Source organism: Hemicordylus capensis, chromosome 2 (assembly GCF_027244095.1).
Source record: "Hemicordylus capensis ecotype Gifberg chromosome 2, rHemCap1.1.pri, whole genome shotgun sequence".
NCBI classification, from domain to species: domain Eukaryota; kingdom Metazoa; phylum Chordata; class Lepidosauria; order Squamata; family Cordylidae; genus Hemicordylus; species Hemicordylus capensis.
The window spans coordinates 39,659,792-39,676,432 of NC_069658.1; the positions used below are offsets into that span (position 1 = coordinate 39,659,792).

At 41.3% G+C, this 16,641-nt stretch overlaps 1 protein-coding gene across 2 annotated transcripts in view; it reads left to right on the forward strand.

Annotated features, from left to right (window-relative positions):
* Window positions 1-16,420, forward strand: part of NDUFAF2 (NADH:ubiquinone oxidoreductase complex assembly factor 2) — a 105,371-nt gene extending 88,951 nt beyond the window's left edge. For both annotated transcript variants that reach the window (XM_053293053.1, XM_053293051.1), the window contains one exon: window positions 16,060-16,420. In XM_053293053.1, coding sequence (XP_053149028.1) covers window positions 16,060-16,308 — 249 coding nt within the window. In that variant the 3' untranslated portion in view covers window positions 16,309-16,420. The remainder of the gene's footprint in view (window positions 1-16,059) is intronic.
* The last annotated feature ends 221 nt before the right edge of the window (window positions 16,421-16,641 follow it).

Genomic DNA, 16,641 nt, shown 5'->3' on the forward strand with positions numbered 1-16,641 from the left:
TTTTTCCCTCGGGCTGGAGCGGGTAAGGTGGTCTTCGACAGCTGGGAGGGCGATAGGCGGGGGCGGCGACCTTCTCATGGGCCATTTTCGCCCTTAATCTTTTTGGGGGGGGAGCGGGGAAGGTGATTTTGGGCAGCTGGGAGGGCGGGTGAGCAGGCGGCGGCGGCTGTGAGCGGGCGGGGGCCTCGTTGGCGGCTTCGCCGCCACCTCGCCCAGCTTCATTTTGGGCAGCTGGGAGGGCGGGTGAGCAGGCGGGGGCGACGGCTGTGAGCGGGCAGGGACCTCGTTGGCGGCTTCACCGCCACCTCGCCCAGCTTCCCTGTCCCCCGTCTCGGTCTTCCCCCGTCGCCATTGCCCTCGCCTTTTTCAGGGCGGCCGCTTCTGGTTGCCTCGGCCTCCTCTCGCCGTGCCGCAGCTCATGGCCGAGGCGGCGGCTCTGCCGCCGCCTCGGCCACTTTCCCCCGCTGCCACACACCGGCTAATGGCCGCCCGTGGCTGTGGGACACTGGTGTCTGAGGTCCTGTGTCCCTTGGGCTCTTCTGGGCCTGCGCTTTGCGCAGGCCCAGAACAGCCCAGGGAGGCAGGGACGCAGATCCCCAATGTTCCAAAGCCACGGCCACTCACTTAGCCTTTTATTATATAGGATAAAACCAGCCACAAAATGGATCCAATGCCAAAAATGGTGGCCAGAAATGATCTCCAGGGTCATTTCTGGCTGCCTCCTATATGTAGATATACTGTTTTAACCCTTTTTGTGCCAGTTTAACCTCGCATATACCAAAGTCGGGTGCTAGTTACTCAATCACGAATATGCAAAATCATGAGTGCTGGACCCACAATTAACGAGGTCCTCCTACACTTCCTTGTGCTGCTTCTGCAGTGGTGCAAGAAGTAGAAGTTGAGAGGAGGCCATAATGCATAGTACTTTGCGTCCAGTGATAAAAATAATGTATGTGTTTCCTGGAATACCCATCTTGATATTTTAGATTTCCAGGTAATGAATGTGAATGAAATGTCTTGTCAAGTTCCGTAATAATGCTGTCCTTAAAAAATTTCTGCAACCAAAGCAAGAATTCAAAATATCCCTCCCCAGTGCATTCTCTGCCTTATTTTTTGAAAAAAGAATGGCATACAGTAACAGAAGTTAAAGTCTGGAGAAAAGCAAGTTTTTTGAAATCTGTTGCCTGAAGAGGCTGTTACATCTTTCTTCTCGGCAAGGCTGGCTTTCACTGTAATATTCTGCTGGAACTTCATGCATGTTTGTTCCTGGTCATTTTCACCACTCTCTGTACCACACTGAATGGAGTGCTGTGTTAATGGGAGTACCTGGCCCTGATACTACTTAGATATCACTGTGCAGATGACAGCAGGGGCATAGCTATAATTGAGCGGATGGGTTCAAAGAACCCGGGGCCCCCAGCTTCACCTCTCCCTATTTTCTTCATTATGTCCCGCACTCTGGGGCAGCTGGGGAGAGGGGCAAACACGGGGCTCCCTCTTCCCTAGCTACGCCCCTAGATGTCAGCCATGAGATTGTATCAGAGGTTGGAGCAGGTTGCCTGGAGTTTGATACAAAACAGAAATAATACTTGGCTGACTTAATCTTGAAGTGGGTAGTCACAGGCTTTTAAATCTAGTTGGGAGGTGGTTGTTGATTGCCTGGCCCTTTTGAAGGCCTGGTGCTTAGAGGAATAATTCCACATTCGGTGCTTCTTGGAGTAAATGCAATTTACATACCATTTCCATGTCAGATTGAAATAGCAGTAGTGATCTCATTTGAAATAGTGGAGGGAAATTACATAAGCACTCTTCCAGACATAGTACTAAATCTTGCTCTTAATGAAATGACTTGAGATACCAGTTCACTTATCTCTCCACTGTATGAAAATTGTTTTCCTTTTTTCAGAAAGCACACACTAATAATATAATTGTTGTTCCTTCTTGTGATTTAGAATTTAGTACTGTATAAGTAATGAATGCAGACTCAGCTGCAAAACATGACTCTGATTTATTTCTGGGTGATGATTTAATTTGGTTTTGACTGGGAGCTAATGAATTCGGTTTGTTTTCAAATAGTCAGAGAACCCTCTGCCAAAAATCTCTAGACAGCAAAAGGTACAAGGAGGCCCTATAGTCACCCCCCTAATAACAAGGGCTGCTCGTATCTAAAAGAATGTCACTGTATTAGTATGCAGTTCACATCTTAATTATTTTAAACAAAATAGGTTTCAGTAAATCAGAATTAGAATGAATAAGTTGATTTGACAATTTTTTTGCTGGCAAAAACAACTCAAAGTGCATCTTTTGTAAAAGCAACACTTGGCTAACTGCATTTGGCTTAAATATCCATTTTAACCAGACCAGTCTGTCTTCTGATTTGGACTGTTCCTTTATTTGTGAACTGCCCTTCATTTAACTCTGATTGTTTTCCCCCTCATGGCTCAGTTGAATTGATGTTTATATGCTGAGCTTGCAGAATATATCTTGACTTGCAACTTTCAGAATTGGAAGGGAACCAACCCATCCCAAAGCCACATAATCAGTGATCTTTAAATTGTTTTATTCCATATTAAATATCTTTCTTAGGTGGCGGGGTGGGGCAGAAAGTATGGCCAGATTGGTCAATTAAAGCAGGTCCACCAGTTTTAGCTCTTATCACATTATGCTATTTTTAATTATCCCGACTGTGTTAACAGCACTGACACGGAGAAATTGATGCTAAACTCCATTAATGTTTTAAAATAACTTCAGTATGCCCTTCGTAGTTCACCAAATATTAAAGAAAATTGTTTCTGCAAAGTCGTGCTCATGCATTCTTAAGTGGTCATGGTTCAAGTGCACTCCTAACTTAAACGAGATACTACTAAAACATTTCACACCATCTTCAGTAGCTTCTGTAATTCGAAAAAAAGATCAGTGCCTCTCAGATTTCTCCTGGATATGGAAGTCTAATAATTGTTTGCAATCCATTCACTAAAAAGCTGCATTGCAAAGTCTGTGTATGAATTAGGTTGAATCAGGAGACATCTAAGTTAATGCGAAAATTCAATGTATATTACAATGCATATAGGATTAGAATTAAAAACAATTTTGGATATTAGACTCAAATTATGCACTTCGCTATATGTAAATGTTAATGAGGTTGCATACATAAATGTGAAAGAACTCTTAATTACAAGGCTTCATACAACAAAGGCCTTTTTATCTGCTGCCCTTTATATGCAATTTAACCTAGTCCTGCACTATCCTTCCATGGACCAAAGATGGCATATCCAGGCAACTTGCATGATTGGTCCTAATGTTGCTGTTGCAGCATTGAGCCTAGCCACACAGAAGTAACTCCTCCATCACCTAGGTAACTTATGAGTTGTGACATGTAAAATTCTGATCTTAATCAAAATGTCATCAAATTTTCATAAGATTTATTGTGTTTCATATTTGTGTACTTAAGCCCTGAGATATATTACTGTGGTATATGAATGTTTTTGTTGGCAGAAAATAATGCTGTAGATGTGGGGAATGCCTGTTCCATCTTTGAATACTTCATATTTAAAATTGTTTTTGTTTTCCATGTTCCTGGAAACCATTAAAACAGGTTTACAAAGTGCACAATGAAAACAAAGATGCAATCAAAAGCAAAAAAAGCATACACAATTAAAAAAATCATAATGCTTTTAAAAACAGCTGATAATTATATAGGGGCAGAAAGCTGGTCTTGGGGTAGTGAGCATAAATTGTCCCTTTTGCTAAGCAGGGTGTGCCTTGGTTTGCATTTGGATGGGTGGTGACATGTGAACATTGTCTGCTGTAGGATATTCCCCTTAGGAGATGAGTCCGTAGCTCAGTGGTAGAGCATCTCCTTGCATGCAGAAGGTCCCAGGTTAAAATCCTGGCATTTCCAGGTAGGACTGGAAAAGAATCCTGTCTACAAGCTTGAAGAGTTGCTGACAGTCAGCATAGACAAATCTGAGCTAGATGGAGTAATAGTCTGACTTGGTATAAGGTAGTTTCCAGTGTTCCTATGTTAAAAGCGTGTTCAAATAATGATAAAAGGACTTCAATTGATATCTAATACCAGAAAGGATCTGGTGGATCTCCACAAGAAAGGCATTCCACAGTTCTTTTGCCATCACTAAAGAGTTCTATTTCTTTTTCTCACCCACCTGATCTCATATGATGACAGGATAGAGAGCAGGGCTTCTGTTGATGTGGAAACTCAGGCAGGTGCATACTGGAGGAGACTATTCTTGAGGTCCTAGGCCAGGGGTGGAGAACCTTGGCACTCCAGCTGTTTTTGAACTACAACTCCCACCATCCCCAGCCACAATAATTGTGGCTGGGGATGATGGGAGTTGTAGTTCAAAAACAGCTGGAGTGCAAAGGTTCCCCACCCTTGTCCTAGGCTATTGAGGGCTATAGGTTGACTCCAGCACTTTAGTTGAGCCTGGAAACAAAACATCATTTCAGAATGATGTGCTATGAAATTCAGGCTCCAATCAACACTCTGGCAGCCGTATTTTGGAGCTGTATTATTGTTTCCAAACCATTTTGATCTTGCCCATCTCCAGTAAATTATTATTTGGCTCAGAAAATTCCAGCTAATGGCCTGTTTATTGTTCCATATAAAGAACACTAAATTCTTCAGAAGTTAATAAAGACCAAATTGCATCCATGAGAACATGTTGAAAAATTATCAGGAGTAGTGTCATAATGCCTGCATTAGAGCCAACTAAAATTGCAAAGCAGTGAACTAGCTGACTTTTGAGATTCAGAGTATTATTCCTCAAGTTAAGTGTTAAACAAAAAGGGAAACATGGGCAGGAAGAGATGTGTTTCTGGCAGAGGCTGAGACAGAATTCCAGTTTGCAATATGTTAACATTCTTAGGAGCTCCGTATAGACTAATTTGCCTTGGCTTATGCCCAGTGCAAAACATAAAGAAGTAATGTCTAACCTTAATTTTTTACAATTTACAATTGTCTTATCTCCTGCCTCTTTATTAGTTGGTTCTCAACTGAGATTTATGAAAATAAAAATAAATGAAAATAGCCTGATTTTCTTAAACTACTGGGCAGTTTATAATTCACTCATATAGAACTGATATTTTAATAACAGCTGTCTTTTAGATTTCCAAAGGTAGAATGCCCATTGGCTTCTTGGTCCCATTATATACTTTGGTGTACTTACACTGGGCAAAAATGAACTTAAATGGTCTGCAAAGAGCATCCTGAATCACTGTCTTAAGACTGAAGCGGACTGCAGAAAAGGCTTCTGCCATGTCCCTCTTCTTCCTTTCTATAATTAAGCCTTTAGGAACAGTTCAGTGAAAGTTAAATGTTGGCTTAATGCTTTGCAATTTTTTCTTTCTCCTTAATGGTATGATTGCCACCTAATGGTGCAGCGGGGAAGTAAGCTGCCTAGAGAGCAGGAGGCTGTTGGTTCGAATCCCCGCTGGTGTTTCTCCCAGAATATGGGAAATTCCTTAATTGGGCAGCAGTGATATAGGAAGGTGCTGAAAGGCATCATCTCATACTGTGCGGGAGATGGGAGTAGTAAATCCCTCCTGTATTCTCGTCGGAGTTGACACCAACTTGATGGCACAACCTTTCCTTTCTTTTTTCTTTCCTAATGGTATGATTATATTTTACCTGTTCTGTTTTCTTTTTTAATTGGTCAACATAGTTATCTGCATTTAAAAAGAAAAGATTCTTCTTGGCCAGGCCTTTAATCGTATCAGAAGAATCATCCTTCATGACCACATGGAGATTCACATCAAATGTGGTAAAACATGTAAGATTCTGGACCTGTGCAAATTATTCTAGCCCACTGTACAGTTTCTTCTCAATATATTAAAAAATAGCTGCTAACATTAGGTGCTCTTTGCATAGAAGCAAACATTATTTTCAGTAGCTCTTTATTACAATCCAGGGAGTTTTAATTGCTCGCTAACGTTGTGAGATTGTGAATTCCTGCAGGCAACTATACAATCTTCTCTTCCATATGCTTTTGGCTGTGATGCCAAGATGATGTCATTGGGCAGGATGGGCACACAGACAACTGTAATGTTCTGGGGTTCCCTGCAGACAGATGGGCTAACAAAACTACCAGACTGCTTCTTAACACTCCTGACTTTCAAAAGCAGTTTGGGATTTGATGTGAGAGCTGTTCTAAAAGGAAACTGTCCCTGGAGTGCATGGTTATTTCCTGACTTTCCTCTTCAAAACCTACTCAAGCTAAATCTCCAAACAGTTTTTGAAAGTCAGAGGGAGTTTAAGAATCAGTCTCTGGAGATTCTTTCAAGAGCAGTTGCTAATAGGTCATTGGATCATTTCTGGTGTACATGTAAATGTTGTGAGCATGTGCCCATGAATTGTTGCCTGTATGAAATATTTATTTATTTTTGTTCTATGAGATAAGGCTGTGACTGTGACCACTATTAGGATCTTGGGATATCAAGAAGAGAGTCATGAAAAGCAACTGGCTCAAAATTAGTCCTAAATCTGGGGGACAGAAGAAATACACTATATAAAACAAGAACAGTATGATTTCTCCTCTTCTACAAAGAGTCCATTAGAGCCAGTCAGTATGTTACCACAGCAGTCACACTACTTCCAAACACAACATAGCAAAGGAACTATGGAGTGGGGAAACTATGTGGTCACAGAAGTATTATATTATATTATATTTTATATTATATTATTTTATTTATTTATTTATCATATTTTAATACCACCCAAAATGCAAGTTCTCTGGGTGGTTTACAAGACAATAAAAACAACCAATAAAAGATCAACACATTTCAACAATTAAAGTTTAAAATGTTAAAACTATTAAAACACAATTAAAACTATATCTAATTAAAAGCCTGGGTGAACAAATGCGTCTTGACTGCCTTTTTAAAAGTTGTACGTGATGGGGAGGCTCTTATTTCAGCAGGAAGTGTGTTCCAAAGCCTTGGGGCAGCAATGGAGAAGGCCCGTCCCTGAGTAGCCACTGGACGAGCCGGTGGCAACTGCGCGAAACAGGATGCTGGACTAGATGGGCCTTGGGCCTGATCCAGCAGGGCTGTTCTTATGTTCAGACGAACCTCTCATGATGATCTCAATGGGCAGTGTGGTTCATAGCAAAGAAGGCATTCTCTTAAATACCCAGGGCCTAAGCTGTTTAGGGCTTTATAGGTTATAACCAAAACCTTGTACTTTGCCCAGAAACTTATTGGCAGCCAGTGTAGATTTTTTAAGATAGGAGTGATATGGTCTCTCCGAGATGACCCAGAGACCAACCTGGCTGCCACATTCTGGACTAACTGCAGTTTCCAGACTACATATAAATGCAGGCCCACATAGAACGCATTGCAGTAGTCAAGTCTGGAGGTGACCAGCAGACGTACTACTGTTCTGAGGTCATTTCTCTCAAGAAATGGACGCAGCTGGTATATGAGCTAAAGCTGATAAAAGGCACCTCTGGCTACTACCTCAACCTGGGACACCACGGAGAGTTTTGTGTCCAGAAGCACCCCCCGACTGCGTACCTGTTCCTTCTGGGGAAGTGTGACCCCATCCAGAACAGGCAGATCACAACCATCTCCCGAGTTCAGACCTCACACAATAAGGGAGTAACCACACTGGGAAGTATCCATACTGGAGTAGCTTCTATACCACTGCCATAACCAGGGGCATAGCAAGGTTGGAGTGGGCTGGGCCCTGGTACAAAAAGTGAAGAAGATGACCCCTTTTACTGCCTTCCTCAAAGAGGTACAAGCAGGGAGCAAAGAGCAACTATCATCCAGTTGGCAGACCCCCTCCCTTAGGGGCCTAGTGCTATCCCAACACACACACTCAATTATAGCTACACCCCTGGACTATAATGTTTTCTGGCTATAGTCTATTTTTTGTCAGGTTGTATGTCCGTCTTTAAGTGGATAACCACTTATACCTTTATCTAAAAATTTCTCATTTTAACCATGGTTTTCAAACTGCTTGAGTGTGTAAGCTCCTCATGGATGGATGGATCCCCTCATATCTCATTTTCTAGATAGTCCATAGTTTAATGGGGAAGTGGCAATCCCAGCTTCCCATCCCCTTCTCACTTTTTGCAATGGCCATACAGTTATGTAGGGATGTGCAAAACGTTTCGATGTCAAAATGTTTCAACTCTAATGGGCTATTTTGAGTGTCTCGAGCTCAAAACAAAACACCTTTTAAACAAAGGGCCTGTTTTGAGCTCGAAACAAAACAAGCCCGTTTCAATTCAAAATATTTTGACATTTCAAGCACCATTTGGGAGGCCTGATTTTCCCTTGCTTATTGGTTTTTTGGCACTGGCCAAAACATTTTGGCTGTCTGAGTGTTGTTTTGAGCTCGAAACAAAACACAAGATCAGTTTCGTACACGTCACTAGTGTTATGGCTTATATTTTCACCCACATGTGTCTGACTGATGCTGTCAGGGTTAGTTGCTGTCAGTGATTTCGTCTTGATTAAAGTCTGGGTGAATTCCGTCATCGTGTGGAGTCATGATTTATTTAACAAACCCGGATTGATGCCACAGACGGTCACCAAATTTTGTTTTGTTTAGCTATATCTGGTATGTTTCAGTCTGCCTCTCTTGTTCTCTTAGCTGCACTGGCGCAGCAGGGAAGCAGCTTGCCTAGAGTGCAAAAGACTGTTAGTTTAAATCCCCACCTGTGTGCTTCCCAGACTGTTCCTAGTAAATACATTAGTAGTCACCTATATCGGGCAGCAGTGATATAGGGAGGTGCTGAAAGGCATCATCTCATATTGCGTGGGAGGAGGCACTGGTAAACCACTCCTGTATTCTACCAAGTGATCGCTAGGAGTCAACATGGACTCTACAGCACAATCTTTCCTTTTCCTTTTCTCATGTTCTAGGGTCTTTTCCTTTTCCTTTTCTCATGTTCTAGGCTTGCCTCTCTCTATGTGAGAGTTCTGCAAGCACAGAGCTGCTGAAACAAATGAAGATTAAACTACAATTGTGGGTTCAGACATCACATGAGACCATGGTTAGAACAAACATCAACTTTAAATCTTGGGTACAAATTGTGGTTTGACTACCTAAAATAAACCATAATTTGTTGACAGATGTGGGTTCAGACATACATGCTAATTACAGTGAGACTAAATAAACACATTTTAGGCTATATATAATCCATTCTTCCACTTGATGTCTGAATCCACCTTTGAGGAGCCAGAGCAGTGGATGGAGAACTATTGATAATTGAACCCTTGCTAACTTGGCAAAGAGGCACCTTTTACCATGGTGATTCTCTTTTATTTAGCAGGGGGAGAGTAACTGGCCCTCTCCACCCCCAGCACAGTACCTCCAGTGACTGTTGCTGGTGTCTGTCTTATGTTTCTTTTTAGATTGTGAGCCCTTTGGGACAGGGATACAGCTTTATTTATTTATTATTTCTCTGTGTAAACCTCCCTGAGCCATTTTTGGAAGGGCGGTATAGAAATCAGATCGATAGAAAGAATGACTGACTGGTCCAAAGCCTGCCTGCATTTGGAAAATCTTGCCCCAGGGAAGTCTCACAAAGAAACCTCTTTTTCCAGAAACCTTTTCCATAAACCCATTTTATGAAAGGAGGAGACCCAGAAGGAGAGGACAACAATACAAAAAACTGCAGTATAGCCTCATCCATGAATTTCTACTGTGAGCATGCATTACAGTATTCCTCCATAACTATCTGGTCAATGTCATCTTCCCCTCTATTTCCCCCTGGGGTCTAAATGTGAGGGCGGGAGGGGCTTCTATTGCATATATCTATATTCCTTATAGGCCTGACCTTTTGTATGCCAGAAAAATTAGAAAGTTAATTGAAGTCAATTGAATTGTTTTCAACTAGCATTAGAGACACAGTAGCTTTATTACATTGTGATAATGGAGATTCATTACTCTCCAATCTCTATTTCATTTTGATATGGGAATTTGGTTTCCTTTTGAGCTTACATTTGGCAGATTGCCACTTGATTATCCATGGTCAATGTGCTTTTTCTTGCTGTATATCTCTGTGAAATTATTTGATATACTCTATAAGACCCCCTCCCTTTTTTCCCCCAGAGGTTGCAAACTCAAATATGGTGGAAAGCCTTAATATTTTAAACTGATTTTTGGGAAGTATTGCGGTAAATACTTTCTCTGTGTTAATTTTTATTAATATTTTTTGTGATCGTGCATGCACTTTGTTGTATTGTATATATTAATAGGGCATGATCTGAAGGCACATGGTGCTGCAGACCTGGATAAGCAGGCTAGGTAAGCGAGCCTGGGTCTGGATGAGAGACTGCCTCGGGATCCAATATACACTGCCTTGAATGCCATGAAGGAAGAAAAGCAGGCTATCACTGTTATGAATAAATTGTTTGATTTCAAGTGAGACCTTAGTGGTTAAACGGCTTCAACATACTGAACTTGCTTGCACGAAGTAGTGATCTACCTCCATAGAAACATAAAACGACTTGAATGGCACACAGCCTAAACTTTGGGTTTCAGTAGACACAAACACCCCTCCCTCTTTCTCTCTCCCTCCCCCCCCACCTCTTAAAAACTGCAAATTTTATGGATGTAGAAAAGAAAAAAATAATGCTAGTACTAAATGCTAGTATAGCAGCAAAAAGAAGCCAACCAAACACAATAACAGCAAAAGCAGCACAGATAGAATTAAAATGCTTGTTGGAATAGAAACATTTTAAAATGCTCCCACGGTGAAGGATAAACTCCCCTACCACTAAGGAAGAGGAGGCTGGGAAATTGAAGCAGCCCTTAAAAAATATTTGGGGTGGAACCTATTAGTAATGATAGATAACATCTTTTTTAAAACCTGCAAAACCTTTTAAATGTGTTAAAAACATGGAAAAGTGTCAGCCGGCTGCACAGTAATAGATCTGAGATAATGGGATGTTTCCCAAAATCTGCCTCGAAAAGCCCATGCAAGTTTTTGAAATTAAACTTGGTTTGGCTGGACGGACAGACATTCTTGACACAGGCTAGGAGATGTGTCTCCCCAAATCTACTTTGCAATGCAGTAGATGGAAATTGGCTAGCAGCAGGGGAGCCTCTCTGATGACCCAGATTGACACAGTCACCTCAAGGGGCAGATTTGGGTGCCATTTTGCACCATTTTGCACCGTGCTTAGTCACACTGCCTGAGCGCCTGTTGGCTGCTGTGCCTGTGGCCAGCACCAGCTCCCGCAATCTCTTTTCTCCCAAGAGGGAGCAGAGCACTCTCTCTCGGAAGAAAAGAGAATTAGCCGATTCCTGCCAATTCCTTGATATTGAGGCCAATTCCTTGATATTGAGGCCAATGTCAGCCAGCAGCAAAGATGTGGAGCAGAAGCTCTCCGCCTTCCTGCTGCTAGCGCTGCCGGCTTCAGCCTCCCAGCAGCAACCTCTTTGCTCCTCAGATCTTATGTTGCTCCCCACTCAGGATGTGAATGCATTAGAAGTGTGAAAGAGTCATTTATCAGATGAGAGGTAGTAGCTGGCTGTTGCGGTGTTTCCCTCAGGGAAGGGCAAAAAGAGAGCATCGCTTATAGGAGAGAGTGAGGGGAGTGAATGTGTGTACGGTCAAGAAGGGACTCTGGCTGACATCCTGACTAATGAAGCACATGCGTAAGGAGGCTGCCTCAGTCCTGTGTGCACACTCTTGCACAAGGGGGCTGTGGTTTCCGAGCACTGCTCTCACTTCAGAAGTACTCTACAAGATCATGAACACGTCACTGACTCTCAGCGATGTGTTTTGAATCTTACAGACAGCAGGCAGAGTTTGTGTAGCAGCGCACGCACAGGAAGGTGTGGGGGGAGAGTTGCAAGCAGGTTCTTAGCATGTCACTTCAGAGCCTCCTGAAACTCATGCTTCATTTGGGAGGATGTCAGCTGTTGAATTTTCTCTTGTGCTCCTGAATGTTTTTCTTCTGTTGGTTTTATTTTTGTTTTGTGCTTGAGAGCGGCTGAGAATCCTAATGTTTCCTTGGCAAATTTGGTCTCAAGCGACTTTAAAACAAACCCCCTATGGCTTCCAAGTCTGTGTGTGAGAAATGTGATTTAATCTGAGCTTTTCTTGTGGCATTGCTTTATTATCATCTTTATTCATTCATTCATTCATTCATTCATTCATTTGAAATTTCTTGTATATCATCTCCTCCAAAGACTCTAGATGGTGAACAATAACAATAGCAATAGCAATAATTTAAAAAAAATTAAAGGGCAAAAAAGGCAGGTCTTGAGAAGGACCTTAAAAGTCACTAAAGAGGGGGCTGAATGAATCTGGGAGAGAAGGGTGTTCCAAAGAAGAGGGGTGGCCACAGAGAAGGCCCTTCTACAGGCCCAGGCACAACACACGATACCAGGACCGGGACACTAAGGAGGGCCAACTGAGAAGACCTCGCAGTCTTCTAATAATAATAATAATACTTCAGAAGTATTATTATTATTATTTCTTGTTTACACAGTCAGACAGGTGTTATTGCCTGGTTTGTTTTATCCAGACATCGAGTCCTTCCCAAGGACCTGGGATGCCAGGATTTTATTGTCAATGGTTATAGATATCGCCGCAGAATATAGGCTGTTCCCAGTAAAGCTGCTTTTTGTAATTGGCTGGTGGTGATTTCTGTGGCCCCTATGGTGTTGAGGTGCTCTTCAAGGTCTTTTGGAACTGCACCCAGGGCGCCAATTACCACTGGGATTATTTTGGTCTTTTTCTGCCACAGCCTTTCAATTTCAATTTGTAGATCTTTGTATTTGGTGATTTTTTCTATTTCTTTTTCTTCTATTCTGCTATCCCCTGGTATTGCTATGTCGATTATTTTGACTTGTTTTTCTTTCTTCTCGACTACAGTGATATCTGGTGTATTGTGTGGCAGATGTTTGTCTGTTTGTAGTTGGAAGTTCCGTAATATTTTTACATCTTCATTTTCTTCAACTTTTTCAATTTTATGGTCCCACCAATTCTTGGCTACAGGTAGCTTGTATTTTTTGCAGATGTTCCAGTGTATCATCCCTGCTACCTTGTCATGCCTTTGTTTGTAGTCAGTCTGTGCAATCTTCTTACAAAAGCTGATCAGGTGGTCCACGGGTTCATCTGCTTCTTTACAAAGGCGGCACTTGCTGTTTGTTGTGGATTTTTCTACTTTTGCTCTTATTGCATTTGTTCTTAGTGCCTGTTCTTGTGCAGCCAGTATTAAACCCTCTGTTTCTTTCTTCAAGTTGCCATTCTTAAGCCATTGCCAGGTCTTGGTGATGTCTGATTTTCCACTTATATTGTGCAAATATTGACCATGCAGGGGCTTATTTCTCCATTTTTCTGCTTGGTTCTTGACTTGTTCTTTCTTGTAGGCCTGTTTTGTTTCATTGGTGTTGAATAGTTTCACGTTCTTGACCATTTGAAGTGCATCTTCTTCACTGCCCCTTATATGTTCTTCAAGGCCTCTTTTCTCCTCCTCTACTGTTTGATGGACTTGCAGCATTCCTCTTCCACCTGAGCTGCGAGGGAGGTAGAGCCTATCTACATCACTGTGGGGATGCAGAGCATGATTGATGGTCATGATTTTCCTGGTCTTACGATCTAGCGTCTCTAGCTCTGCCTGGGTCCAGTCTATTATTCCTGCAGTGTATCTGATAACAGGTATAGCCCAGGTGTTTATGGCTTGTATGATGTTCCCGCCATTGAGTTTGGACTTGAGGATTTTTCTGACTCTCCTGATGTATTCACTTCCAATTTTTCTTTTAACTTCAGTGTGTGCGATGTTATCAGCCTGGAGAATGCCCAAGTATTTGTAAGGTTCTTTCTCTTCCAGGTTCTTGATGTTGCTTCCATTGGGCAGTTTTATTCCTTCTGTTTTTGTTATTTTCCCTCTGTTCATTATTAATGCAGCACACTTGTTTAGTCCAAACTCCATCATCACCATCATCATCATCATCATCATTATTATTATTATACTGTTTTTCAGTAAAAAGTTATCAAGTTGTTTACCTTGCAAAAGGAGTGTCAAAATGGTCTCTGCCCCCATGTGGCTCACAATTCTGTGGGCGGGGGAGTGAAGAATACTATATACTTTGTTGGTTCTAAATTGGTTTTTCTCTCCTCTGCTTTTGCTGTGATGTGTTGTATTCTCTGTGGGAATATGAATAAATCCTAGCCTGTTTGCTGGTTGTAAGCTGGTCTGGCCGGTCTCCCCCTCTTCTGCTTTTGCTGTATTAAAAATACCTGTATTACATTTCAACAAAAAGGTTCTCAAAGCAGTTTATATTGCAAAAGGTATGAGAAAATTGTTCTCTGCTCAAAATGGCACTCCTCATAAGATATAGTGGTGTTTTTAATTTGCTCTATGCTTACAACTGCAGCTCATATAGAAATCATTTCAATATTGTCTGTTTTATAAGCTTGCAGTGGAAGAAAATGCCCATCAGCCCTTAAAAGTTACTTTGCTTTTTGTAACATGCAGACTGCAAAACTGAGAATTAAACATTCCCTCCCCTTTCCCATGAAAAATACAAGATTTTCTGGTCTTTTTTTATTAAAGGTAAAGTGTGCCATTGATTCAGTGTCATCTCCTGGAGACCACAGAGCCCTGTGGTTGTCTTTGGTAGAATACAGGAGGGGTTTACCATCGCCTCCTCCCATGCAGTATGAGATGCATCTTCCTATATCTTTCAGCATCTTCCTATATTGCTGCTGCCTGATATAGGTGTTTCCCATAGTCTGGGAAACAACTGTTTTTGTTACTTGCGTCAAAATAAGATTTCGCAGAATAGATCATGGGGAGTTGTTTTAAAAACTGCCTTTCTGCCCTTAAAGTACTTGCTTATCCTTTAAATCCTAAAAATCTGTAGTAATTCCATGTATGCTCTTCTGCTGTCTGGTTTGAAATCAAACTGGTGATAAACATGTATTTTGTCTAGATTACTTGCAAGTTGGTGATTTTCCCCCCTCAAAAGGTTCTCAAAGCCCTTTACATAGAAAAAAGAATAGTAGGAAAAGGATGTTTCTTTGTTTGTCCCCAAAGGGCTCACATTCTAAAAAGGTAGTCAACAACAGCAGCCACTGGAGGGATGCTGTGCTAGGGTTGGATAAGGACAGTTGCTCTCTCTGTGTTAAATATGAGAACCACTATTGTAAAAGGTGGTTTTACATGTCTTAGACATGAAACCTACAACCCTTTTATTTCATGGTAAGCCATGCTGCTTCCTGTAGGGTATGCACCACCCCCACCCCCAAATATGAACACTAATTGCTAGACCTCTCAGAAAGTGCACTGTCAGAACCTTTGGTGCTTTAGATCTCTCCTCATATCATTTACTGATTTCATCTCAGCATGATGGCGAGGGGCACTGCTGTAGTCGATTAACCAGATCATGAGCAATTAATCCTTCCCTGTTCCAATGGGACCATTATCACTGTTTTATGCCAGGCTTTTACATCTGTGTTCTCTGCTAAAATATCCAAATTTCTTCATAGCCCATTTGGTCCTGTTCTAGATAATTGGCCTTGCATAGAAATCCAGTTGTGAAGCTGCTATCTAGGATCTGTTAACAAATGATATCATACCCAGCCAACGTTGCATTTGTGCCTTTATTTTAAATTATGAATTATGTAAATACAAGACCACATGTATATGAAGTGAAGCTATCATACACCAAAATATAAAGGGAAGCTCTTCCTCAAAAACATATTCAATAATAGTGCCAGTTATTGCTGTAACTATATAGAAATTTGCCTAAAAGCCCTGTGCTGAAAAAATAGCTGTCCCATTCATTAATTTTACAAAACAAAATGAAAACTATCCATTATAATTGTGTTTATCATTGTGGAAAAGCCTCTTGACAGGTGTGTACATATGCTACAATGACCTGCTTAGAATTAAAACACGATTTGAAGTAGACCAGCTCTACTAAAGCAACGAGAGTGTTCCACGTTGGATGAATTCTTTTGCCTTGACATTAAAAAAATAAACTTTTTAATATCACTTCTAGATATGTATGATTCATTAGATGTTCGCTTATTATTTCAGTCACTTATATGCATTGTTGCATTTTCGCAGGAAATTCTTAAGAATGCAAACTATAAAGAAGAATTGAAATATAAGGTGTTAGAACTTTATGAAAAGGAGAGACTCCAACAGGCCAAGGAACATGAAGAGGGACTTGTGGCAGAACCAATTAAAATTAAAGGACATGCATCTGCCCATCACTATGGAAAGGATGAGCCTTCAGAAGACCCAGTTAGCACAGCAAATACTTTTCAGCCTGGATCCTGGATGCCTCCACAGGACAGCAGCCGTAATAAATAAGTGGCCAGTTTCAAAACATTGCAAGTTAGGTGTATAATTATGTTAATAGCCTGATTGAAGAAAGTTGTTTTATCTTATTGTGTCTTGCATATAATAAATGTATACATTGAGAGTTCAGCCTTTTTATATATGATAGGTCAGATCTCATACATGACAGCCTCCTGTTCATTACAAGTGAACTTGATTTTGTGTAAACAGAAACATGGCTGCAAAGATGTTTTTTGAAGAAGAAAGACTACCTGCTACAATTCATTCTGAAGTATTTTCCCTTCTTTTCATTGCTCATTTGATTATTTAAGACTACATGATTTGTAAACTTTTTATGTACTATGC